General features: G+C 36.1%; 1 protein-coding gene across 4 annotated transcripts; it reads left to right on the top strand.

Annotated features, from left to right (window-relative positions):
• Positions 1 to 840: 840 nt before the first annotated feature.
• Positions 841 to 27,519, top strand: tapt1a (transmembrane anterior posterior transformation 1a). 4 transcript variants are annotated; one of them, XM_022683982.2, is made up of 15 exons: positions 841 to 1,054; positions 3,349 to 3,497; positions 7,232 to 7,350; positions 9,255 to 9,287; positions 12,433 to 12,595; positions 15,649 to 15,784; positions 15,881 to 15,978; positions 16,878 to 16,947; positions 17,648 to 17,728; positions 19,225 to 19,334; positions 19,571 to 19,630; positions 20,839 to 20,907; positions 21,272 to 21,348; positions 22,432 to 22,604; positions 23,690 to 27,519. In XM_022683982.2, exons 1-15 carry the CDS (start codon positions 880 to 882, stop codon positions 23,935 to 23,937), a joined length of 1,761 nt encoding a protein of 586 aa, XP_022539703.2. In that variant the 5' UTR covers positions 841 to 879; the 3' UTR covers positions 23,938 to 27,519. The 4 variants fall into 4 exon arrangements, with proteins under 4 accessions (XP_022539703.2, XP_022539702.2, XP_022539704.2 ...); XM_022683981.2 differs by having other exon boundaries at positions 841 to 1,069; XM_022683983.2 differs by lacking the exon at positions 9,255 to 9,287 and having other exon boundaries at positions 841 to 1,069.
• Positions 27,520 to 27,806: the final 287 nt, after the last annotated feature.

Below are 27,806 nucleotides of genomic sequence, written 5' to 3'. Positions count from 1 at the left end.
TCATCCATAGTAATTCTAAAAGATTTAGTAAGGAAAAGTCCGTTAAAAAATATCAAATATTATTGAGGTCAATTATAGCATTTACTCAAAACAATCATGATATTAATAATATACTCCACATATAGGTATATATATATATATATATATATATATATATATATATATATATATATATATATATATATATATATATATATATATATAAACATATTATATCACCAATGTTCAATTTAAAAGAGATGTTGGTTTTCCCAAAAAAGAAAGAGAGTCTCGCCAGAATGTATGCCTAATGAAACATTTAAAAAAGAGAGATATTGATTCACATTCTAAATGACAGGAGCACCCAACATGTATATTTTTACATTTTGCAATTCTTTCATTCGTAAGATATATATGGTGAAGTATTTTAAATGCACTTCCCTAACTTTATTAGGGAGAATGTATCACATAAAATCCATGCTTTTTTGCGCTTTATATGAATTCCTGAACGACAGGGAAGCTGTGTTTACAGTAGGTATAAAGGTTCCCCTAGTCGTCAAATAAATAAATCAGACAGTTTAGTATTTTCCAATTCCAGTTCTCCAGTAATAAGTGATGTACATTTTGTCAGGATTAATCATTTCGATTTGTTTATGTCCTCTCGCGGTGACGTGATGACGTAGAGCGTTCATTATTTGTTCTACACCCGTTTTTAGGAAATACTACGTTCCTGCGCTTGGATTGGCTGCCATGCCTGCTAATAAGAAAGATTTGGCCAATAACGGCGTGCTATTTCGAAACAAGCTGCCAATCCTAGGAAATTAAGGCGGGACTTGTACGAATTCGGGTGCGGAACGAAATATCGCCTGTGGTCCACACAGAGCAGGCGGGTAAGTGAAGATGGCGGATTCGCCAAGTGTCGGGTTGTCTGAGGAAACCGAGTCAGAGAAGCACAAGCGGGGGCACGCGGCGTGTCTGCGGGGCAGTGCGGTGAGGACCCGCAAACCAGAACCGGCGGAAACGCTGGGCTTTTATGACCGACCGCCAGGAAGAGAGGAGCCGCGGGGGCGCTCAGGTGAGCGCGGGTCAGGTACGATAACGGCGTAACGGCTTTTAGTGCGGACTGACAGCCAGCGTTAACTATCAGGCTAACGAACTTCCGCGACTTCCCTGATCTCTGCAGTCGAATGCCGAGACTGCAGCCCTTTCTGCATGTCTGTGTGGATAGTTTGCTGCTCTATTAACCATGAATATATTAGTGTTTTTATAAACACAGCCAGCGCTGTGTTTTAAACGTGCAGGAATACACAGCTAGCTAACGAGCTACGTAAATTACGTTATCTACGTTAACAGACACTAGCTGGGTGAACTGTTGGATCTCGGTCCTGCCTCTCTCTGGTTAAGGCTTATTATAAACCACCCCTTTCAGTAAAAAAAAAACATGTTCCTACCTGGGTTTAATGTGTAAATAAAGATGACACATACTTTAACTAAATACTGTTTAACTACAAATACTAAGCCTGTGGTAGCTGTAGTATAGTAGTATAGTGTAGAAATGTAACACAGCGTTACCCCGTTTCCTAATTATCGAAGCCCATTCCCGCCACCTAAAACAACCTCTTAATTAAGTAAATTATCTCATTATGTTTGGATACTATCTCATTATTTTAGCTATCTGTTGTTTCATTATTTTAAGATATTATCACATTATTTTTAGCTGCTATCATTATTTTGATATGCTATCGCTGTTTTTAGTGGTTGTCATTTTTTAGCTGCTATCTTATTATTCTGAGATACTATTTCTTATTTTTAGTTGATATATAATTATTTTGAGATATTATTATATTATTTTAGCTGCTATCTCATTATTTTTATATACTATCTCTATGTTGAGCATTTTATCAATTTTTATTAGCTACTATCTTACTATTTTTAAATATTATCTTATTATTCTGAGATGCTATCTCATTATTTTGAATCACTGTCATTGTTTTTGAGATGCTCTTATTATTTTGAGTTACTAAATTAATTTTCTTTAGATATTAATTATTTTTTAAAATACTTTATTTTGAGTTGCTTTCATTATTTTGAGATACTAAGTCATTATTTTGAAACTGTCTCCAAAAATGTGTTTTCGAATGAGAGAAGAATAAAAGATAAGGAAAAAAAATAAGTTCTGAATTTTTATTTTTATTTTGGGTTACAGAAATACAGGCTTCTATACCTAATGTTTAGTGCCTCTCTGGAATCATGGTGCCTAGTTAATCACTTCTTTGATGTAGGATTATGGTCTACCATCAGTACCTTACTTCTCTAATTCTATTGTGGCTGTATGCAATCAAATGTGGACTCCAGTTTTCAATCAAATATCAATATTTATTTACATTAATGTTTTAGCTTTTCCAACCCATGTAGCTAAAGTTGTACTACTCAGAAACAGTCTGAACATGTGAATATAGTGGCTGAACTTCTCCTGAAATAACATTTTGAGCAGAACACATTATTCACTTTAACCACTTTAACTACAGCAGCTTGTTTGTTTATCCTCTTGAAACTAGTATGGTGAAATGTAATTAACTCATTTTGGCTGATTAGCAAACAAGCCTAGCTTGCTACTTGTATTTTCTCAAGTAATAAGTGGGAATGTTGCTAAAGTAGCAATAATCATTCATGTAACCTGCTTTTCAGGAAAATAGCTTTATATCCAAATAATTTACTTTGATAACAAGAAAGGAAGTTTAGATTTTTTTTCAAAAACAATTAACTTCAAGCAAGCCTTTAGTCTTTCTGATACAAAATAATGCTTGATTGTTATTGAATGTTTTTTTTTTATAAAAATAAAAATAATAGTAATCAGTCATTTCAAACTATATATATATAAATAACAAACCAACTTTAATTGTTTAGTGCATTTAAACTTGGTATATTGGCCTAAAGTTTTTTTTTTTCCACTTTTATGTCAAGTTTGTTTTTGAATTTATTTGGTGAGGAACAAAATCTTCCATAACAACAAAGAAGTTCTAGTCAGTTAATCAGAGTTAATCCTCCAGTTTCATTTGTGCATTTTACTGTTATTAAATTATGTATGATTAGAATAGCACTACAGAGGTACGTTTAGTACCAAAATAGCAATGCTGAATGTGTGCCTAGAGTATCACTGCTGAGGTAAATGTAATGTACTTTGTTGCTGAGTCTTCCTTTTTTAAATAGTAGTTTTATTTTTTTTTTTTTGTAATTGTCATTTTGTTTCAGTGTTTCATTTTGTTCTGTTTTAATTTTAGCCAAAGAAAAAAATCTGTAAAAGTCCATGCATTCATGCATTCTTGATCATTATACTGGATGGTGCTGAATGTGGCATTTTTTTTACAGAGGTGGAAGATGCTGAGGAGCCGTCCCTGTTGAGGTTTATGTGTGCAGAGCTGACCAGGGGCTACTTCCTGGAGCACAACGAGGCAAAGTACACAGAGCAGAGAGAGAGAGTCTACACATGCATGAGGATCCCAAAGGAACTGGAAAAGGTAGGCCCCACAAACACACTGCCCAGTATTCACCCGCTGAAACCCATATAATACACACACATCTTTCTCACACACACCAACCAATCAGTGCCCTCTCTCCCTTTGCACTTCAGCATGTGGCCTGAGAGAACACACAGCGCATGGTGATGAATTCCCTGCAACGTGGAAACCAGAGCATAGTTCACAATGGTCCAGATAAGGCCATTTAGTGTCAGAAATAACTGTATGATCCAAACACTGAACAATAGCCAGACAATCATTAATCAGCCATATTATTAAAATCACCTTTCTAATATGGATATGTGAACAGGAGCTCCAAAAGACATACAGTAGCCAACTTTATCTTTTTAGAAGGTTGCTATAATAGTTACTACTTTGGGATCCTGCCCTAATAACCGTGATATTTCACTGGTTGTCCTTTCTGGCAGCCCTTTTGTATGCCATTGAATACCAAAAGAACATTTCATAGAACCCACCTAAAAATTTGGAAATCTATCCGCCTTATCCATCAGGGTTGTACGGGTCAGGCTGAAGGCAGAATACACCCTGGACAGACCGCCAATCCATCGCAGGGACAAGTTCACTTGCTGGTTACAGACCTGCTAACATGTACACAATTTCTGTACGGGGCACAAATTTTGACCTCCTAGTATGGTTGTAAGATTCCATGCTCTAAAGTATGCATATTGTTTGATCTCGCATTTTGCCATATCATCCCAAGTTTGTCTGTTGTGAGTGTGTACACTGCCCATCACGCTACCCGGTTAGCAGACACACTAATTCAGTAAATACCTACCTTTTTTTTTTTTCTCCAAACTGTCAACACAATCTCACTGTGCTGAAGACTTGCCTCTCAAACACTCACTCGCATGCATGTACACACTCATCCGGTGGCACATTTCATGTATAAAAAATGTATAAAAAAACAAAATCATGATTTTAATAAGGATTAAACAGAATATTGTGGGGATTAGAAAAAATATTTTAAGTGATTGATATCACTATTATATAAATATTATTTAATTTTGCCAATTCTTATTACATTTAAATGCCCATTAATCAAAACTTTAGAAAATCTGATGGTTTACACATATGTGCATTGTTTGATACAGGGGTTGGACAATGAAACTGAAACACCTGATTTTAGACCACAATAATTTATAGTCAAGACAGACAGTTCTGGTGGAAACAGGAGAGTTGAGGTGCACATTGAATTCTGCTGTGAATTGTTCAGCCACGGTTTCATGTTTTTTTGGATACAATCCGGGTTAGCACCCGAACATCCCTTTCAGACAGCTTCCTCTTACAGCGTCCACAGTTAATCCTGTTGGGTGTGGTTGGTCCTTCTTGGTGGTAGGCTGACATTACCCTGGTTACCGTGGCTCTTGATACATCACAAAGACTTGCTGTCTTGGTCACAGATACGCCAGCAAGATGTGCACCAACAATTTGTCCTCTTTTGAACTCTGGTATGTCACCCATAATGTTGTGCGCATTGCAATTGGTTGAGCAAAACTGTTCTCTTACCCTGCTAGTTAAAGGTTCACACTCTGCTCTTACTGGTGCAATGTGCAATTAATGAAGATTGGCCACCAGGCTGCTGCAATTTAGCCATGAAACCTCCCACACTAAAAGGACAGGTGTTTCAGTTTCATTGTCCAACCCCTGTATTATTATCATATAAAACAATTTTCTTTTGAATAACGCAAAATATTGTTTATTAGGGGTAGGTCTATGGTTAATAAATGCATCCCTTGACCATTACCTCCTTAACGATAGAATTATGTTATTTAAGTCATTTCACCTTTGTAGTTTTAATGCTATGACTCATAGTGCATGCATTATCCACTACTGCAAAGAATGCAGGACATTAGCCCATTTACACTGTAGATTTATAGCTTTTCTCACCTTGAAAGTAATATGTTAAATTGTATAGACTTTACCACTAGAGGGAGCAGTTGTGCCATAGGTTTAAAGCTCACCAGTTCACCAGGGGTTTGGATGTGAAATTACACTATGCATTGCACATTAATACTAACATAGTGAAGAGTGCTAAATGTAATTGGGAGCGATAATCTTTGGAAGCTATTTTTGTTTTAAAGTGTCCTGCATGTGCCCTTAAAATTATACTGAAGTTAAAACTATTTCAGAACTATATGTCGTATAATAGCTATCTGTGAGTCTTTAGGCCACCTGCTCACGTTGGGACAGTGTGGCTGTGGGTTTTTATTCTATTTAAGCTGCACATCTGATTCTAATTGTTTAATCAGTGGATCAGTCCTCAAACAATTGATGACACATGTTTCTGCATGGCTGGAATAGAAACACACACAGCCCCAATGTGGACATGTCTAACACCCTGCTTTAGATGTTCTGGTTCTGGTGTCTATTATGTTGTAAAGTTAGATGGTGATTCTGAAAAGATTGTATGTGAGTGTCCTTCCCACACTCATGCACTGCAATATTCTGCTTCTATTTTAGGCTCACACACACACACACACATACACACACTCCCCACACACACAGGGTCTGTACTATTCCCTTGGTTAGTTTGTGCACACACAAGCTCTTCTAAGAACCAGGCTGAGACTGCAGAAAGGTTCTGACCCAAGGGCAGCTGATTCACTCTCTTAATGCGAGTTTTGCTTTGCTGAGATCTAATTCGATCACAACAAATAAACAACACATTTAAATGAACATAGATCTATCTTTCAACCACCTCAAATGAACCAAAAAATACCACTGGTACAGTAAAACCAGGACCATAAATGGATGTATATTTTTGTTTAATTTGACTGGAACAGGGATCACCCACTGTTTTCTTTCTAAAATATAAGGTGTGACTTAAGCCTAAAACTTTGCAACTCTGTAGATCATCATTTATCTGTTTTTTCTCCTGGACTGATCTCTGACCATCTTCTGCTCTTCACACCCTTTAGAGGTTTAATATGTAGTGGGTTTTCTGAACAGCATGCTGCACTTTACTTTTCCAAAGCTAAAACAAACAGGCAGTGAGGCATAAATTTCCTTTAGTATGTATATCCAGCTCATGTGCATGTCACACTTCACCGTGCTGTGCTGGTCTCTAGGAAGAGCGGCTGTTCAAATGTTTACTTATTCGTTTTGGCCTTCTATAGAAAAACATATTCACAGTCAGTTCATTGATTAAAGGGCGTATACCCTACAAGTTTCTGTATTTAATTTTTTCCCTGACTTATAACATTTGTCTGTTTTTTTTTGTACAAGTTTATTTAGTTTTTTCAGTTTCTCAGCCTTTCATTATTCCTTTGAATTAAAATACTTAAAATTATTTAATTTTCCCAAAAATCAGTGCACCTTATAATCCAGTGCGCCTTTTGTATGAATTTTACCAGTCAGGTTGTAAGGAGCAGGAAAGCCACTCTGCTTAAGGACATAGTTATACAGGAGTTTCAGTTTAATTTTCCAACACCGAAACTCAAGACTGGAGCAGTATTAGCATTACCCGCTAACTGTGCTAAGTCGAGCCACGGCCTAGGGTACATAGCAACGCGTTTGCGGTGATGCAGGTTTGATGCAGAAGTATAAGTTGGGCTTAATACTGGCCCCTTTATTTGACTTGCCTAATTTGCCTTTTCATTACTTCACATGGTGGCACTAATCAAATGAAATTTTCCATGTCATTTCCAATACTATTTATAATATTTTGGAACACCAGTCTCATACTCTGCACTCTGTGCTATTCTGTCTTGCAGTTGATGATGTTTGGCATCTTCCTTTGCCTGGATGCATTCCTCTATGTGTTCACTTTACTGCCCCTCCGAACCCTGCTGGCCTTCCTGAGACTGCTGACCATACCCTGCTGTGGCCTCAGGTAGCACACATACACAGAAGCACATGCACAACACTGTAGCATATTTAGCAGTATTTACACTATATTGACAAAGTATTCAGATACTTGTTCATTTATTGTTTCGTCTGTAAATCAAGAGAATTAAGGGTGAGGTTTGGTTGCATGATTGGATAGTCACAACCCCACCTCATCCCTAGCTCGCCAACTTAGATATAACTGCAGAGAACACAGTTCAATGCTGGGGATTTTATACTTAAATAGCCTATTCTTGGATTTAGGCATGGTACCAGTAGGTACATGTTTATTTATCTGCTCCAAGAGTCTTTTGCTTTTGCACACCTGTCAGCAACGGGTGCAGCTTAAACTAGCTGAACATTTAACTAATAACCCAACAACCCTAACTTTGTTTAGTGTCTAGCGTTTGCTTTTCTAGATTTGCACAGTTTGCTGCTGTAGCTAGCAGGAAACGGGAGCTTGTTTTCCGCTAATTACCACTGTGCTCCTAACACTCCTAAATTATCACACACTTGCCTCAAACTGCTTGTAGCTCATACAGTTTTAGCTCTTCTAGGAAATGTGTTTGTGTCTATTTTAGCATCTCAACACAGTTTGAGGCAAGTATGTGTTCATTTAGAGCTGCAGGTTACACTAGGCACACTGGTGGCTGTAAACATTTCAATAATTATTAGCTGCATTTATTCAGAATATGCTACAATACATATAGCTGTACAGATTATGCTGTGTGTATAATGAAGGATGCAGATGATTTAATATGAGAATACTAAATATATCCAGCATACAGTCATGTTAATGGAGATATATGTGAATTTTTTTTAAATTGCTAAAGAAACATACAACAAATTTCTATATAAAGAATGAAGTCACACACCCTCTGGCCAGGCACTTAATAACTCCAGGCAAAGAAGCTTATTATTGAAGATACTTCCTGAGATTTTTATTAATTGTCCTCCATTAACATTACTCCATTACTATCTTTATCTTTGACAGTGTTGTGTAAACTAAGATTTTTCAAATTGATGTTTCATTAATAGTAATAATTAGTAATAATTTCATGATGTCTCTTAATATTAAACTCCTTAATTACGGCAACTTTTAGACTTTTTTTTTAGACCCGCACTCTCTCTGCTTTTAGACTCTTTTGCCCTGTTTTTCTGCGCTAGGAATGCGCAGTCTCTCCGCTTTTAGACTCTTTGGCCCGTTTTTCTGCACTAGAAATGCGCACCCTCTCCGCTTTTAGACTCTTTGGCCCGATTTTCTGCGCTAGAAATGTGCACTCTCTCCGCTTTTAGACTCTTTGGCCCATTTCTGACACCTAGCGTTCAAACTTTGAATCTCACATTATAAAAACCTGCTTACCAGCGGGCCAGCTTTCATTCTATTTCTAAAATACCTCGCTCCAAAAAAAGGAAACGGGCTGCAAATGGCCCACGGGCCGTAGTTTGGACACCCCTGCTCTACAATATTTCCCTGCATCAGTGTTACTGAGGAGGATAAAATACTCCTAAATAAGTAGATACCAGGAATTTTTCATTTATTTGTGTCAGATTTACAGAATTTCACAACCAGTATTCTTCCACTCAAATTTACTCTATTCATTTGATTAGCAACACCTTGTATAGTAATACAGCAGTTACTAAATCTAAATGGTGGGTGAGTCTTCTGGAGTTAGAGAGCCTATGTTTCAATAAAAATACAAATACTTAATGTCACATATCAATAATGCAACACAAATGAAGGTGATGTATCAAAATATTATTTATTTTTTAATCCCTACATGCTGTACATATGGGATTGGGTGACCATTGAGATTTTTTAATTTCACTGCATCAATTCTTTTAGATCTTTTAATTTTCTTTAAAGCTCTAACAACTTTTTTTCCTTGCCTCCCTCCTCAACCTTGTCAGTGCACATATTTGCCCATACTGCAGAAGGAGCAGGTAGGCTACCATAATCATGACCTGAAGTTCATCCCATCAGTCATGCCGTGATTGATCCATGTGTTTGCCATTGTCTTGTGCTTTAGCATTAGCTGAGTTCAGATGTTGAACATTTCAAAAGTAATAATCTTCTCTCAGTATAGTTTTCTGACAGTCTGCTGAGGTCTTTAGCTAATTGGAGAAGCCAAGCAATTGGGATTAAATCCTGGAGAGGATTTCTGCTGTCTCAATTTGACACAGGCACCTGTGGTAGACTTAACTTTGCTCTGTGATTATATTTATGATTGTGATTGATTTGTTTTCCAACTTGAACACCACCCAGGAATAGATGGGAACAGTAGATTAATAGTAGATGCAGTTCGTTTACATCATCTGTGGCAAAGGTAACCTGTAGGAATTGGTATTTTATGATTGTTGGAGACTTCTTCACACATCTTGAAGTCTGCCACTTGGGTTGAACTTGAACTTGGAGCAGGACAGCTGATCTGGTTAAGTTGATGGTTGTTTTAAATGTTCTTCACTCCAAATTTTGTAGTGGACAGTGGACGCCTTTCTTTCTGAAGGCCTCAGACGGCTATATGGATCTGACTTTATTTATGTCACTCAACTAATGTCTAAGGTTTAAATAAGACAGACTCTTCCAAAATCCTTCCTGACCATGTTTTTGATCATCTGAAGTTGATCTGCTGCACTAATTTGACACGTTTTAAGTATGTTTTGCTTGTAAGGAAATGTACATTTTTCTAATAATTACATTTTACAGATTATATTTCCTTAGTTGAAGTTTAGTTGTATTTATCTTTTGTTTTTGTTTTTTTTTATGAAGATTGAATGTTAAATTAAATCTTAAAATATATTTTAAAAAGAAATATATTGCAGTCAGCAAACATCTGGTAAATGTCTGTTTATCTCACAAGCTTCTGCTCATGTCTCAGCTCCTACAGTGTTCCTCTGATATAGTGTGGTTAATGGCTTGTGCTTATTGTAGAGATGCTACAGGAAACAGTACCTTGTAAGTTTATGTAATGTGCATGAGCAAACAATGCATAAACCCACATGAATGGGAAGCTTACTCCTGCAGAGTGAGGTGTGATATGTTCTATTACATTAAATGCATTTGAGAATCTAACCAGAGTAAATCTAACCCAGCACTAGTGCAGGGAGAATTTATCCAAATGACTGTTTTACAGTACTTCTTTACATTACTTAAAAGCAAAGTACAAAAAAGTACAAAATACAAGGTTATTACATTACATTACATCACATTACATTACATTTGGCAGACGCTTTTGTCCAAAGCGACTTACAATAGTCAAGTACAATGTAAAATAAGTTTAAAGGTAAAAACAACTTTGGATAGGGATAAAAGGAGGTCAAGGGGAATAATAGGATAGAGGAGTGAAGGAGGGGAAGAAGGAAATGGGGTTAGAAGTAGTTAGTGTGTTAGAGGTGTTAAGAGAGTAAGTGCTCTTTGAAGAGCTCTGTCTTCAGGAGTTTCTTAAAGATAGCGAGAGATTCTCCTGATCTGGTAGTGGAAGGTAGTTTGTTCCACCATTGGGGAACTCTGTATGAGAACAGTCTGGATTGCTTTGTGTGAATGTTTGACAAAGGTTATAGTGCTTGCATTAGGGTGGCACGATATATAATATTAGCATTGATATCGCAGTGTACACATGCCATAGTCACATCACAGAGCAGAGTGTTTTTGCATTGGGTGTTCAATATAGAAATATTCAATATAAATATTTTTTTAACTTTTTTTGCTGGTTAACACAAAAAGATTTTCACTGATCTCATTTTACATGACAGTATCTATCAGATGATAATTGATGATATTCATTGACTTCTGGCGAATGTGAAAACAAAATAATATTAATATTAAAATATACAGCTCTGGAAAAATGAGTTTTTTTTATTTTACCTAATTGAAAAGCTCTGGAATATAAACAAGAGGAAGATAGATGATTACAAGCCATCAAACCAAACTGAACTGCTTGAATTTTCGCACCAGGAGTAAAGGCATAAAGTTATTCAAAAGCAGTGTGTAAGACTGGTGAGGGAGAACATGCCAAGATGATTAAAACCAGCGTTATTCAACTAAATACTGATTTCTGAACTCTTCTGAAGTTTTATGAATATGAACTTGTTTTCTTTGCATTATTTGAGATCTGCAAATAAATGCTCTAAATGACAATATTTTTATTTAGAATTTGGGAGAAACGTTGTCCGTAGTTTATAGAATAAAACAACAATGTTCATTTTATTTAAACATATATCTATAAATAGCAAAATCAGAGAAACTGATCCAGAAACTGAAACTGAATTTTTTTTCTAGAGCTATATATCGTAGAACAACAGAATACCACAATGTAAATGTTTTCCCAATATCATGCAGCCCTAGCTTGCATAGTTTTGAGTCCCTTAAAAATAGATGTAAAAAAAAAAAAATTAAAGGTTGAATATTAAGATTTTAGTCATGTTAGATTTTTTTGTGCATTGAGATTTTTAAAAGTCTGTCAGACTCTGAAATGATTATTTTTAATGAGAAGTACATCATTAAGGTTTAGTCAAATAAGGAATGCTTTTTGTGACTCAAGATTTATTATAAAAATGTAAGTAAATATATTAACAAACATTGGGAAGTGTCTTTTTTTTTTTTAAAATAGATTTTTTTATCTAGTATGTGTTACCTGAAGTGAGAGTAAAAGCCAGTTCTAATTCTCACGTGTTTTGAGCCAGGGGCTGATTCTTCAGCTCTGATATCTCAGCTCTGTAAATAGCAGTGAGACGAAACGTGTTCTCTCCTCCTCAGTGTGTGGAATAATCTGTGAATCAGGTGAAACTAGATCAGTGCTGATACAGTTTCAGATCCCCCTGTTTTGTCTGCTTGGCTGCTCGTTGAGTACAGAGGGTTCTGATATAACATCTGCATGAGTATTGTGTTTTGTGCTGTTCTCTGTGTACCATTTCACCTTCTGAAAAACAAGGGCTGTAGTCATGCTGCCACACACATACACATACCCATGTCTGATGCTGTTTATTGATGTATTGTGGAACACATAATGTGTATAATCATGGTGTATACTGTTGTGTGTTGAGTACATTTATGGCCTACAAAAGTGTGTGCCTGTGTGTGTTTTTTCAGTGTTTCCCGATTCCTGCAGCCCGCCCAAGTGTGTGACCTGCTGAAAGGTCTGATCATGGTGATGTGTTACTTCATGATGCACTATGTGGATTATGCCATGATGTACCATTTAATCCGGGGACAGTCAGTCATCAAACTCTACATCATCTACAACATGCTGGAGGTATATATATATACTTACATAATTAAACATTAAATCTCATCCCCCGTCTGTCATATTGATGGATAAATATTCGGTTCATGTAATCGAATCATGTAAATTTAAGCTTTGGTTAACATTTAGGGAGGAATGGATCTGCAGCAGAATATTTTCTCTTTTCCAAACACAGCTCACCAGCATCTCACATTCTAATTATTATTATTGACCAAACCTACAGATATATTACTAAGAAATAAAGTTTAATCAACAAACCACAACCAAGATAACGTTTTTTTTTTAGACCCATGATGGGTGGGTATTCTTTAAAATTTTCAACACTGAGACCAATACAGTACCGGTACTTTAAATTCACTACTGATGCCCAAACAATACTTTTATATCTTCTTCTTAATTTAATCAAAAAATAAAGAATTTTATTTAACAGCAGACATGAGTTATTTCATTCTAATAACCTCACCATTCTTATTCCCCCAGAGATAGGCATTGATCATGAATTTGACACGTTTTGGTGAATCAAGTTTTAATAAGTAACTGTAATATATCAAACTGTAAGTAAGATCTTGAAATATATGACTCTTTTATTAATTTTTTTTCAAGCCTAAAGTAATAATAAAAAAAAGTATAGCTGATAAGTGGCACTTTTACAAATATTCCCCCTAATAATGCATTAAGAGTGTGTGTTTGTGTGTGTGTGTGTGTGGTGTGTGTGTGTGTGTGTGGTAAAGCTGTGAGTGGCAATTTTACAAATATTTTTCCTAATAATGCATTAAGACTGTGTGTGTGTGTGTGTGTGTGTGTGCATGCTTTCGTGTTGTGTGTGTGTGTGTGCATGCTTTCGTGTTGTGTGTGGTGTGCGTGTGTGTGTTTAGTGTGTGTGTTTAGTGTGAGTGGGGAATTTTAGGACTACAAAATTCAAGCACGTTTCCAATATGTAGCCAATAGGGCATACATTTTGGGCAGTTTTTTTTTAGGATCTAATTGTAGTACATGTGGGGTCCCAAAATTACACTTATGATCATAACTTACATACATATACATGAGTTTAACCACATTAGACTTTCCCCACTTTCCTAAATGAATTGTTAATTACTTACTCACACCAGGATCCTCAATAGATGCACTTTTTCATTATTTCTGTACAAACTTTTTGCATTGCATACCCTGAAGTTACCTTTCTTTTATCAGATTAATCTAAGTTTCAGACAAAGTGACAATAGACAGCCTGGGGGTGTCGGCTGCACTAAAGTGGGCTATAGCTGTGAGACCATCACACCAGGAGCTGCTGCTGTCTGATTTAAGCAGAGCTGTTTTCTTTAGTCACGGAATGCAGTGCATCTTCATTAATGGAAGGAGACAAGTGCAGTTAATATCTGATCTGACCTGCAGTAAGGAAACTTTTTCTCCAGTTAGGCCAGTAGGCGTGGATAGTTTTGGCAGAGGCACGTCAGCTTCAAAGTTCAGAGAGTTTGTAGGAGGAATATCAGTAATGTTCAGTGGGCTGTTAATGTTGTATGCTGGCAGACTCTCACATTTGATTCTGACCGTTTTTTTAACTCTCGCTGCTGTGAAAAAAACACTTTCTGTTCAGCTACTGATGCCTGTTAAATTCTCTTCCTTTGTGCTCAGTCTTATCTGTAAGGAAGCAGCTGCACGTGTTGCTTTCCATGAAGTGACAAGTCGGTAACTTGTGTTTACTGAGGTGTTAGTGCGTCAGTTTGTTTACATCTTCTTGCTTATATTTTATAATTTATTTAGTGTACTCACAGTATGCTTTGAATCTTATTTGTTTAGTAGCTAACGGGAGTGGCTAGTGGCTGGTTGGTAAGTCAGGTGAGGTAGTAAGCCAGCAATAGGTGGGTTATGGGTTTAAATTCTGGGACTGTCTTGCTATTTCAGAGTGTTGTCTCGGGTATAACTTAACTAGGAGAACATTTGGAAACACAGTGCAGTGCCTTACTTACAGTTTGACTAATTATCTAATTACCTCATTCATTGGTATATTTAAAAAGATTGTTTTGAGCACAGCAGACTAGCGAGTATATCGTCGCTGTCCAATTAAAAGCACACTAATCTCCAAAACAGCAACTTTACAGGGGAGAGAAAAAACCTTGTAAACTTTCAATGGAAGTCAATGTAAAAATAGTTTATTTCAGGTCATTTTGAAGTATTTTTATTTGTCGGTTCATCAAAATAATTTTGACACAGTGTAACAGTTTGTATGTTCAAATTATTAAACTTTTAAATTAGTAAACTAAAAATCGACAAAAATGAAGATGTGTTTTTCATTGGCCAATGATAATATAAGGAAACGGTTTGTACATTCTATGGCTGAAAGGAAAATACAATCACTAAAAAAATCTAACTAATCTCGGGTCATCAGAAAACTGTTTCATGACTAGCAAGTGTGACTAAATATTTGTATCGGTTTCTGATTTTATGCAGCTCATTGTAAAATTCACTTCAAACCAAATCTGCTCCGAATAATGGTCTGTTTTATTAGAGTAAAAATGCATACCTGGACTGAACTTTACCTCTATAGTAAGTTTGCAAAATAGCAAGTGATGGAAAGTCAGTTATCTAGCTATAACCGAAACAACAGTGTTATCCAGCAAGCTAGCTAACTAAACTAAACATCCTCACTAGCCATTAACTATCCATGAACAGATCATATCCATAAAAATACTCAAACAAACATTTTTACAAACAATAAGTATCATAATAATGGAAGAAAGAGAGAAATCTTTCCAATCATACTTATGAGCCAATCAATCAATCCAATCAATTGAAATTGCAATTGCCTTCATTCGGCTTTTAATGACCCATTTTATCAAATAAAAATGTACAAAACTCATTGATTAGCTAAAATATGTTGCATAATGTGTCTTTTAATAGAGGCTGACTGATAGGAAAATGTTTATTACCCATATAGTAGTGATTTAATTGGGCCAAAATGTGCGTAAAAAAACATCTTTTTTTAGAGCAGTGTATGTTATGTTAACCATAGTTCTGGATAACTCTAGTATACTTTTTTTTTTTTATAATTTTTTTTTTTCCAGGTGGCAGACCGCCTCTTCTCATCCTTTGGGCAGGACATTCTGGATGCTCTCTACTGGACTGCCACAGAACCAAAGTCCAGGAAAAGAGCCCACATTGGAGTCATTCCTCATTTCATCATGGCTGTCTTCTATGTCTGTATCCTTTTCAAAAACACATTTTCACGGTTGGATGTTGTTGTTAGTTGCTAAAGTTAATGAGCAGTAGCTTTTCCTAAGCATGCCTGTATCTCAGTCCTGCATGCCATCCTCATCATGGTGCAGGCGTCCACACTGAACGTAGCCTTCAACTCCCACAACAAGTCTCTGCTTACCATCATGATGTCCAACAATGTAAGAACAACCGCACTAACATACTTAGTACTGCACACTACACACTTGGATATTGACTTTAGCAATGCACTTGCATTCGCATATTTTACCGACTTAGTATGCGAAAATGTTCTACTTTATGTGTTTAGAATGCCATAGAAAAATAAATTTTTGGTTCCATTAACAACAAGTGTGTGAGAAGGACATTTTAAAGGGTTAAAAAAGTTGATGTAGAGGATTTAACAATTTAACGGTTCTTTATTATAACATGGCAGTTGTCTTCACTGTCTGTTAAATTTTCAGGAAAAATGAATGCTGTTAGCAAGGGTCTCAAAGGTGCACACAAAATGAAGCACCTTTGGTTTTAAGAGCAGGAACACAGACAAAGACCTTAAAGGCAAGTCTGGTTACAAAGTTCACATCATTGCATAGCCATCGGGTCACACAAGACCAGGCTTTCTATTAATGGGGGAGACCAAAATACGCAAAACCTTATGAATGGTTTGAAGTGTTTTGGTCTGTTTTGGCTAGTTCGCTTTCACAGATCCATATTAAGGACTGGTTCCAACATTAGCAGTCATTTTTTATACATATTCATAAACAGATGCCATGTTAAGCTTGATCAGAACTTAATCAGAAATTAATACCAAAATGTATTAATATTTTAACCAGTATTTGCCTTAAGCTGTAAACCGTTTATGCTAAGCGTAGTTTAATCTGAGTGCTGTCTGATATGAGAATGGAAAGTAATGAAAAGAAACAGTCTTGTACATTTAAGGAAGTTTGTTCCATATTTTTTCTGTTGTTCCCAACCTGTACTAAGGTCCAAACCATGGTTTAAAACGTACTGTAAATTCTGAATATCATTACACCCCTGTTGTTAACTTATTCCTGTGTGTTTCTTTTCTCCTTTCCTACAGTTTGTGGAGATCAAAGGAAGTGTCTTTAAGAAGTTTGAGAAGAACAACCTTTTTCAGATGTCTAATAGCGGTGAGTCAACTCCCGCCACAGCTTAGATTCTATCGTGTGTTTTTATTTAATCTATGTCTTGAATGCATAATCATATTTCTTTAGATATTTCTGTAGAATACCTATTCAGAAAGTTGAATCTGTAAGGCTATCTGTCACCTCGGCAGCCGACAGCTGCTTTGATATCAGGCGAGGTAAAGCTGTGATCCTGCGCTGTAGTATGGAGGTCCTTTTGATATGCTAATCAGAGCTTTCAGGCTTTCCATGATAACACATACGGAGCTGCTGACAGGCTGTGCAGCCTGAATGCCGGGCTTCTCCGGCTCCCAGCAGCCTGTTGAAAGATTCAGCCTTCCCTGAATGAGGGGCACATATGAGATGTGCTGTAATCAATGTCTATTCTCCATCCTTCCTCACTCTCTCGCTATATCTCACTCTGTCCCCCTTCCTCAGCCGCTACACAACAGACAACAGTAGAGCCCCCTCAGGTTTTTTAATTGCCATCCTGAAAATCCTTGAGTGGTCCTTTTATTGGTTCTGGCAGAAAACATTTAAGCAAAACATTAGTTATTCTTTCTATTCTAATATTTTATATATTTTTTGTCTAGCATAAACACAGTTTGTATTTTGTTTTTGTTAGTTAGTTTGTTTGTTTGGGATTAAATTTGAGAGTGCTGTGTGTGGTGCTGATGCTGGATTGTTGTTGCTCTCTGGCCTGCAGACATTAAGGAACGCTTCACTAACTACATCCTGCTGCTCATCGTGTGTCTGAGAAACATGGAGCAGTTCTCCTGGAACTCAGGTCTGATTTCCACAAGACTCAGTACTAATCTCTCAAACGCAGACCAAGGCTAAGCCTAAACTCTAACCTAGACTTGACTGAATGTTGTTTTTTGTTTTGGTTGTTTGCATTTCTACTAAGAAACTGGCAAATAGCAATCTTATTAATAATATTGTACCAGTTAGAAATGTAAAAATTATGTTTTAAAAATAACCACTTAAAAAATGATGAGTTTCTTTGATTTTACTAAATTAAAATATCTGGAATATAATCAAGAGGAAGATGGATAATCACAAGCCATCAAACCAAGCTGAACTGCTTACATTTTTACACCAGGAGTGGCATAAAGTTGATTGAAAAACCAGGGTTGAAAAACCAGGGTTATTACACCAAATATTGATTTAAAATTGAGAAACTGATTAAATAAATTGATGTGGTCTCTTAATTTTTTCCAGAGCTGTATATTACTTTTGCTTCACAAAAAATTGACATCTAAACAGTGAAAGGAAAAATCTTCTGCCAGTAGAAAATCTTCAAGCCATTTCGGAGCATTTCTGTTGGTCTGTTCAACTTCCAGAATTGCATTGTGTCATTGCTAGCAATAGGGGAGTGCATATGAAGGCTGGTTGGGTATATATAGCTTTCAGGAGTGGATAGAAAATGGGAAAAATTGGAAACAAATTATTTTGAAAAAAGTGATAAAAAGCATAAATAGGGTTTACAGCATAAATAGGAGTTTTTGCAACAATATGCAATGCATGTTAATGCGATGTTCACCAATGTTCACCAAGATCTTGCATTGATAATGGTAAAGTCTGACCACTGCACAAGTTTTCTCCAGCACATCCCAAAGATTCTCAGTGAGGTTTAGGTCTGGACTCCGTGGTGAACAATCCATGTGTGAAAATGATGATCTCATGCTCCCTGAATCACTGAATCACATCTTTCACAATTCCAGCCCCATGAATCCTGATATTGTAATCTTGGAATATGATAAAACCTGGTCTATATTCAGTATATTCAGGTAGTCGGCTGACCTCATTCTTTCAGCACATACTGTTGCTGAACCTAAACCGGACCAACTGCAGCAACTCCAGATCATTTGCTTAGTTGAATCCAGGTGGGGACATTTCTTTTGGCCAGGCGGAGTAGATTGTAAATATGTGAAATCCTTAAACAGTTCATCTGGTAATATTTTTTTTGTCTTTAATTGTGATTTAGTACAGACATGTTCCTTGGAGATAAGTTGGAACTAATTATTCAACATCAATACATGAACTCACTATGCTCTCATGGGCTGGATAAGGATAATCTCATTTTAGCAGTCATATTTTAAAGCCAGTGTCCCCAAGCTTCAGGCCATACAGCCAACATTTAATGAAGTGTCCAAACCTTTGACTGGGATTGTAAGCATGTGTGCCAATATTCTTGATAGCATGTCATATTAGTTTTTCTTTCTTCAAAATAATAAGAACTCTGCATAATAATTGTCTCTGGTGTAATTCTGCTGATTTCAGATCACCTGTGGGTGCTGCTGCCAGACGTCTTCATGGTGGTGGCATCAGAGATGGCGGTGGACGTCGTGAAGCATGCGTTCATCACCAAGTTTAACGACATCACTGCAGACGTGAGCATTTCTGAGAAACAATCCCAGTGTGAAGAATTAATCCTGCACAGATTCAGAGAGTCCCTGCTGTGGAACTGAGCTGCTGAAATTTCAGATCTGGGTCTCATTAACACCAGCTTATTCTCAGTGTCTGCAGGGGGATTAGATGACTTTTAATATTCTTAAAACTCACTTTGTGGAGAATATAATAATAACCTGATGTATTTGCCCATTTTTCCAATGTTTCATACCTGTAGGTGTACAAGGAATACAAGGCCAGCCTGGCCTTTGAGCTCGTCAGCAGCCGACAGCAGAATGTGAGTGAGAATATTCACACTCTGATACTGAATATTCTTAATACTGCTGCTGTAGGGCCTGACTGATGTATCGTTTAGCTGATAAATTGGACAATGTTACAGATACACTGATTTATTTGGGTTAATGAAAATGAAGCTAATTATTTCAGTGTTGACACCAAAACCTTGCATACATAAAATTGCAACTTAAAAGTTTTTATTGGCATGTTTATAATGAGAAAAAAAAAACATAATTGTCAGATTTTACTCACGTCATAAGGTGAAAACAGTAAAAAATATATATATTTTTTTGCTTGACAGCAACTTTAACATTTAGCATGGAAATCTTATATTTTATCAGCATTTCTTTTCATTAAATATTTATAAGAGTGAAAAAACATTTGAAAAACCAATTAAAATGCTGTATATTTTTAATATATGTGTAACAATTCTATAATTAATTAGTCTCTGCTAATGATGATTGGTTGTAGAAATACTACTATAATTAACAAACATGCTTTTTTCTTAAATGTTAGTAATTTGTTTTCTTTTACTTTTATCAATTAATTATTCAATTGCTTGTTATTTTAGTTGCCTTATTATTTTTCAGCTGTTTATTCATATGACTTTCCTTGTTTTATTCCACTTAAATTGAATGGTGTATCAGACCTGCCAATGTGTATGCATTTTGCATAGCATTCATTCAAATTTGTCACCCGGTTGTCACTAATGTTAATTCCTTCACTGAGCTTCGGCCAGTAAGAAAATACGCCTTAAATACACAGTTTCCATAAGTTAGTTTACCATTTAGTAAGCAATTTGTACCCTTTTAGAAGTGCAGGATAGTACATTCTAATACTTTTTGGAATAATGTAAAATATCATTTATTATCATTAATTATCATTAATTTTGGCTTGTGATCATCCATCTTCCTCTGTATATTTCAGAGGTTTTCAGTTTAGTAAAATCAAAGAAACTCAATTTTTAGGTGATCTTTTTTTTTTTTAACCAAAGCTGTGTTATTTTTTTGCTTTTTCATTTTTTAATTAATATGTATGTATGTATGTACGTATGTATATTTTTGTACTATTTTTTTTTTCTGTACAGTTTCAACTATATGTTGTAAAGCAATTTCAGCAATAAAATATTTACTACTAATAATATTACTACCACTGCTACTTCTATTATATCTGGTGCTAATCCACATGTTTCTGGTTTGATACACACAGGCTTACACAGACTACAGTGATTCTGTGGCCAGAAGAATGGGCTTCATCCCGCTGCCGCTGGCTGTTTTGGTGAGCTGCTTCTTGGTGGTGTTTGTGGTCTTATTTTAGCGGTGCCTGTGCTTGTGTCTCACTGTAGTTTTATTGATTTAAGGAAGCAGATGGCAGAGGGTTTTAAAGTTGACATGGGCTTATGGCAGCGCACATGACAGTTTCAGGCTTTGACATAATAGATTTTAAAACCGGTGCTGACTCACTCACTTTATCAGTAGACTTATGCGTATGTGTGTGATTATGTAATATTGCTGTGCCCTAATCAGAACAACTTCATATATATTTCTCTCTGCCTTCTGTTATTCATCCTTGTTTTTTTTTTTTTTTTTTTTTTTTCTTCTCTCTTCCTGTTTCCCTCTCTACCACTCTTTTTCCATCTTAGCTGATCCGAGTGGTGATAAGCTCAGTGAAGATCCAGGGGGCACTCTCATTGGTCTGTCTGCTACTCTTCTACCTGGGGTAATTCACATACAAACGCATATACAAACTGCAGTGTTACTGTTTAACATGTATTCATATGCACCAGTGCATTTTTTGCTTTAGGACACAGTCACAAGGGCAGTGTAATCAGGCTTTGTGTGCCTGAAGAGCATCTGTGAATCCTACACTTCTCTTCTTAATTTAGAAAAAGCTTTAAAAACCATATTTATCACACTATAAGACACACATAAAATCATCAGTGCGCCTTATGTATGAATTTAAACTGGTTAAATAGGAGTAGAATTAGCATTGACCGCTAAGCGATAGCTCTTTTGGCATTCGGATGTGAGTAGTATCGGCCTGCAGCCTGCTGCTAACCCTGGCTAGCACTGCTGAAGCAGCAATAGCCCATAGGCCCTTTCCCTTTTTTGCCATTTTGAATTGAATATTATTGGCCTGTAGCCTGCTGCAAACCCTGGCTAGCACTGCTGGAGCATCATTAGCATTTGCCACTAAGCGTGCTTGGACGCTAGCTCTTTTGCCATTCAGAGGTGATTATTATTGGTCTGTAGCCTGTTGCTAACCCAAGCTAGTACTGCTGAAGCAACATTTGCATTATCCTTTAACAGCGCTAGCGATTAGCGGCTAATGCTCCAGCCTTATTGCTGGAGAAATTCGGGAATCTAAGATTGCTCTAAATAAATGGAAGAATTTACTCATTAAAAATAAACAGTTTTCAGGAAAGAAAATTAGTGTAAATTAGTATCCAGCGCTCGATTGATTTTGAAAGTAAGTCTTTTTTTTATTTTTTTAGCAAGAATTGCAGTTTTGTTTAGTTATTTTAACTATTCTTAACATAGTTAACTGCCCCCCACTGCCACCTAGCAGCGAAACCGGCTGAATTAGAAGGGAAACATGGCGACACCCTTGTTCATTTAGTCACGTAATTTACCTTTTAATCCGGTGCACCTTATGTATAAAAATAGACCAGAAAATAGACCTTTTTATATTTTATAGTGCGAAAAATAACAAATAACATTTGTAAATGTAACATTTAAAGCAAGCCCAGTTAGTAATATTATGATAAAATTCTAAAATCACTTTTCTCTTTTTTGACTATAGATTGATTACATTGAAAGTGTTGAACAGTATAATTCTGCTGGGGAAGTCCTGTAAATACGTCAAAGAGGCCAACATGGAAGCGAAGTTGTTCAATGGAGCCAACCAATCCAGTGCCACTCCAAAGAAGACCCCCAGCAAACCGACTACCACCACATCTCCTCCCCCTCCCTCAGGTAAAACTTGTGTGTCTCATTACCTCATGTTTATGAGTTGGTGTCACTTTTCCTACACAGCAAGAAGTTACCACATTGCATTGCAGAGATGCATTTTAGTATGGGAATTTGGCAATTATTTTCTTTTTTTGTGTATTTGTTTACTTGCATCTGTTCTAATGTGATCCGGGGCTTTTAAAGTTAAAACTCTTATTGCTAGGAATTTTTTTTTTTTTTTTTTTTTTTTTTTTACAAAAGTTTGATTATGTGCCAAAACTTCTGTAAATTAATGTAGAGTAATTGCCAGTAACTGGAACCACAATGGGAGTAGGGGAAATTTTTGATTTTGAGATGCTTCATGATTCGTACATGGATTATTCCAAATCTGTTCACAGATGTCAAGTTGCCAAAAGCCAAAATTTGATTCAGGCCTGCCAACATGCACGCATGCACATTTGTAACATTTTATTTAGTTTATTTCCTCCATTAAACCTCCAATTTAAGCTCAGTAACTTAAAAAACTTAAAGAATATTTTGCATAATTCTTTATTTTAATGCAGATCAAACACATCTGCCACAACATTAAAAACAGCTCTGTATATACATTACACTGGTCAGCCAAAACATTTATAATCACTTTCTTCTTTCTGCTTTTCTTGTAGCTGGTTTAAATATGACCCCAACAACATTAAATCTACATTGTTGAATAAATTATTTGATTCATTGAAATAACTATGCTTTTTCAAATAAATAGAAATAGTGTTAAAGCCTGTTAAATAGCGGGGTTCATCACATTATTACAGAAACTTTGCTTTAGAAGTACCAATTAGTCATGCATTGTGGTGCATCAATAACAGTTTTATAATCACATTCCAGACCTCTGAATGATCATTAATTTGCAAGGTGCCTATAGATTACTACCCCTAAACCGTATAGTAATTACTCAAAATTACAACAAACTGTAAATATTTACACAAATTTACTTCACTATAAAAAGTACTTTGTACTTCTTTACCCCATCACTGAAAGCAGTATACCAAGTTCTGTATATTCTATAAAATGATCATCAGAAAGTCACATTATGTTCGTTTTTCACTGTTTTTTAGGTGAGCCGAAGGTGCGCAGACAGTCTCCCTTCGTCACCAAGCAACCCTCCCCCCGTACATCAGGGCCACTCCTCCCAGACCCGACTCCCATAACCAAAGAGACCAGTGAGCCTCCTCCAGAGAGCCCGTCTAAACCAGCGGAGGACAGCAGCGAGACGCCTCAGTCTCCTGAACTCAAACACAGAGCTCCAAAGAAAGACCTGCTGGAGATTGATCGGTTCACACTATGTGGGAACCGAATTCTCTGACCTCTGCCTGGAAACAGGAGCCAGGGTGACTTTTAATCCACAGAGTCAGCGTCCAGGGACTGAACTGTTTGGCAGCTGTGAGTATTTACCAGGGAAATCACAGTGACAATAAGTGCATTCCAGGAGCATGGAGGATCTGTTTGCCAATGTCAGCCTGGAGGATCACATTTCCAGAACTGGTCACTGTATGGAATGGATGGAAGTCAGGGTCCTCTCTTGTTTTTGGACTTTGTGAGTCCAGAGGGAGAAGTAGCACTTAATTAGCATGATTAGGAACAGGTGGAAATATGGAATTTTTTAAAGTTAAGTAATTTTTGTCCTCTCAACATTTGAGGAAGGAAGATTCTTGCAAATTCACGAGTTGTAAAGCTAAAGATAGACTAAAGTTTGAATGATAATAACATATTTGACTCTTCTTGTATAACGACTCTTCTACAGGCAGTTAAAATATCATCGCTGTCAAGCAAAAACCTTGCATCTTCAAGTTTTTCACTTTTCATTATAATTTGAATCTGATATCCGTACATTATGTCAGATTTTTATAATGAATGGACCAGTATATAGAAACTTCATTTCATTCTATAGCAATTAAGCCAAAAATGTTTACCATGTTGTCAAATTTGCAACCAGAGTCTGTAACCAAGTCTCTCAGACCGCCTTCTTTGAGTTTACATCACAGCCTAAAGAATTGTAATATTTTTAACAGTAAAAGTGCAGCTTTTTATGTATTTTATTACCAAGCACTGTACATTTCCATAAAATACAGAACCTGAGCTCAGATCTGTTTACCGCTGAGATGAACCAAAGCTACAACAGTCCAGTTTTAACCCTTAAGCTGCTGCTGTGACCATTAAAAGAAGAATAAATTCTGAATTAATCTGTATTTTGACTAGGTCCAGACCACAAAAACTACCACTAATCACAGCTTATGTAGATACACTAGCCAATGTTAGCTCAGTGGCTAACATCCACCTAGATCACATTGGACCTTTATACTAGCATTAGACTGGGAAAAAAAATGTAAAGAACTTTGTGCAGAGTGTCTGTTAACTTTTTTGTTTTTACACATTGATTTCCATTCGTTTTTTTATTCTCCTGTAAAGCTGACATTTTGAGATACAAGGTATTTGCCTGACAGCGATATTAGATGGTGGCTAATTTATTCACTTACATTTAAAATCTACATGAAGCAAAATGTCTATTCTTACAGTCATACCATAATTAAGTAAATAAGTTGGTGCTGGTCACATGGTTGACCACATGCTTTGTTCAAGTTGGAGGTAACTTCCAGCACACAGTGGAAAAGCCACAAACACCACAGCAAGTCTTCTTTACTCATCATTATCGTGTAAATAACATTCCATACCTACTGATGTTGAGTGATATTCACTTTTTGTAACATTTAGCCAAGTTTTATTGGGAAATTCCGCTTAGTGTGCCAAAAAGGTTAGTCCTTAATGCCGTTTTTAGACTAGACTCTTAAAAGTGCATTAGAATTAACATACATTGAAGTACCTGTATTATACTCAAATCATCACCAAATCATTCCCTAACAGTATCTTCTTATTAACTTGCTTCTGTCTGCGCTGTAGTTCGTTCATTATGACCTCTGCCAAGAATGCAGCTGAACCAGCCGGCAAAACGTTGCACTGATATAATGATCTACCGCATTGTCTTAAACTGTACAGTAGAAGTATCTAAAGCCTAGGTGCTTAATTTAACATTCGCAAGACACTCACATGCATGTTTACATCAGTTACTAGTAAGAGGAAAAGGCAGAGCTCTGATCTCTGTGTTCATAGTTACATTATGTTGCTCTTCTGGTACAATATGAAGGAATTTCTGAGGTGTTTTAAAGGGTTATTTCACTGTTCTTTAAATTCTGCATGAGTTAGTTATTGAAAACAAAGTAATTCAGAGTGGTTTGGTTTGAAATTGTACATTGGTTGTAAACACAAATATTGATCTTTTATTTATTATCTGAAATTATTACATGTAAAAGTACAGTAAGTACAGTAAATTATTAAATTAGCAATATTAAAATAGTAGTAAATATGAATACAATAGCTTTTCTGTTGAATCTGTTTAGATTCCCAAAACCTTTCATGTGTCTCTCTGCCGTGCATTTATAAAAAAAAAAGGATACACTGACATGTCAAAAGTCATTGCATAGCAAACTACTGTTTATTTTCTCCATTAAAGCTCTTATTTAAACTCAGTACATTACAATATATATTTAAGCAATAATACATGAGAGGGAGTGCTATAACGTGTAATATTGGCACGTTATTGGACTAACCTCAAGGGTATTATTGGAATTATACCACAGTTACATTATTACACTGTTTATTAAAAGATTTTGAGTTAAAGAGGTTGAGAAAATATGATCTGTTTGGTTATAAAAACGCCACGAGTTAAAATAGTTCCATTGCTGCTCTGTTTGTAGCTGCACTGTTTGGCTGCATTGTTGCTAGGTTACCGGTATGTTGTGGAGTAATACATGGAGTGCTTCGGTTACAGTGCATTACTGGCTGATAATGGCACTCATAGAACGCCTCTCAGCCAATCACATTGCAGGGTCGAAACTAACTGTGGTATAATAGATATTATAATACAGTAAAAAATACAGTCTAGATCATGAGGTGTTAAATCAGCAGATGTCTCGAAAGCATCCACACCTGTGTAAGTTGTAAGGTAATATCTTAATATGAGAGTAAAGTTAAACACTGGCCACATTCTTATGGCAATGCAACATGAATTATCAGGCTTAGAATGACAAGGCCTGATGGATGAGCGGGTTGCCAGATAGATAATTCCGAGAACATTCCGTTTTCCATTCCAAGTTGTGCGGGTGTTTTAACATGTCTGACACCTTTTACACCAATCCACTCTGAATTACTTTTGTTTTTAAATATTAACTATTTATTTATTCAGAAAAATGGATGAAATTCTGCTTTAATGTTTTATATATTTTTCACATTCATGTACTTTTTTTTAACTGACCAAAATTACATCAAATATTGTTTGTTATAACAACTTCTGATTCAGTTTCGATAGGGCTTGTTGATGTACATATTAAAGAAAAATAGTCATTTTTATGGCAATAAAACCGAATAATAATGTACAAATAGAAATAAGAAATGGTTCTATATATATTAAATTCTAATTATGAATTAATTTAATAATTTATTCTGAATATTTTGCTATTGCTTTGTTCGAGGCAATGTTTACTTGACTAAGGGGGGAATGCTCTCACTTTGTACGCTATTAGAGCATTTTTTTTATACATAAACTCGTAGTGTGACCCATCATAAACATTCCTAAATACAAGTATTTATATTAATAAGCTGTTATTAATATTATGATGGGCACAGGTTGGGGATGGTCCTGACTGGTCCTGTGGATGACGGCACTACTGTTATGCTGTAATATCTGATTATGTTTAATGTGCCATTTTTCCCGCAGTGCAGGGACGTGTCTCAGTAATCTCGTGCGTTCAGGTAAAAGACGAAACATTAATAAGAGTAAATGTATGTTAAAACCCTGTTTTTAAAATGGCTAATAAATGTATTTTGTAACATATATATTTGTGTTGTATTGGTAGGTTCCTTATGTGTGGCTTCTCTCTCTGCATGATGAATGGGGGGGATTGGTGAGGAAGTGCCTGTAGATCAGACACATTTAAACGAAAACTGTCATAAAAAACATACTATAATTTTTATAAAATATGAGCTAAGGAAAAGTTTTCTAGCTGTATCTAACAATAACGTATAACACTTACCTAGTGGGTGGGGTTTAATCACAACTCTAAATTAAGGCTGAGAGGTTAATCATATTAATGTAGGCATTTTCTATATGGGATAATCAGG

This window comes from Astyanax mexicanus, chromosome 10 (assembly GCF_023375975.1).
Source record: "Astyanax mexicanus isolate ESR-SI-001 chromosome 10, AstMex3_surface, whole genome shotgun sequence".
In the NCBI taxonomy this organism is placed as follows: Eukaryota; Metazoa; Chordata; class Actinopteri; order Characiformes; family Acestrorhamphidae; genus Astyanax; species Astyanax mexicanus.
The sequence above is the reverse complement of the archived record's forward strand: the minus strand, read 5'-3'. Positions and strand labels throughout refer to the sequence as shown.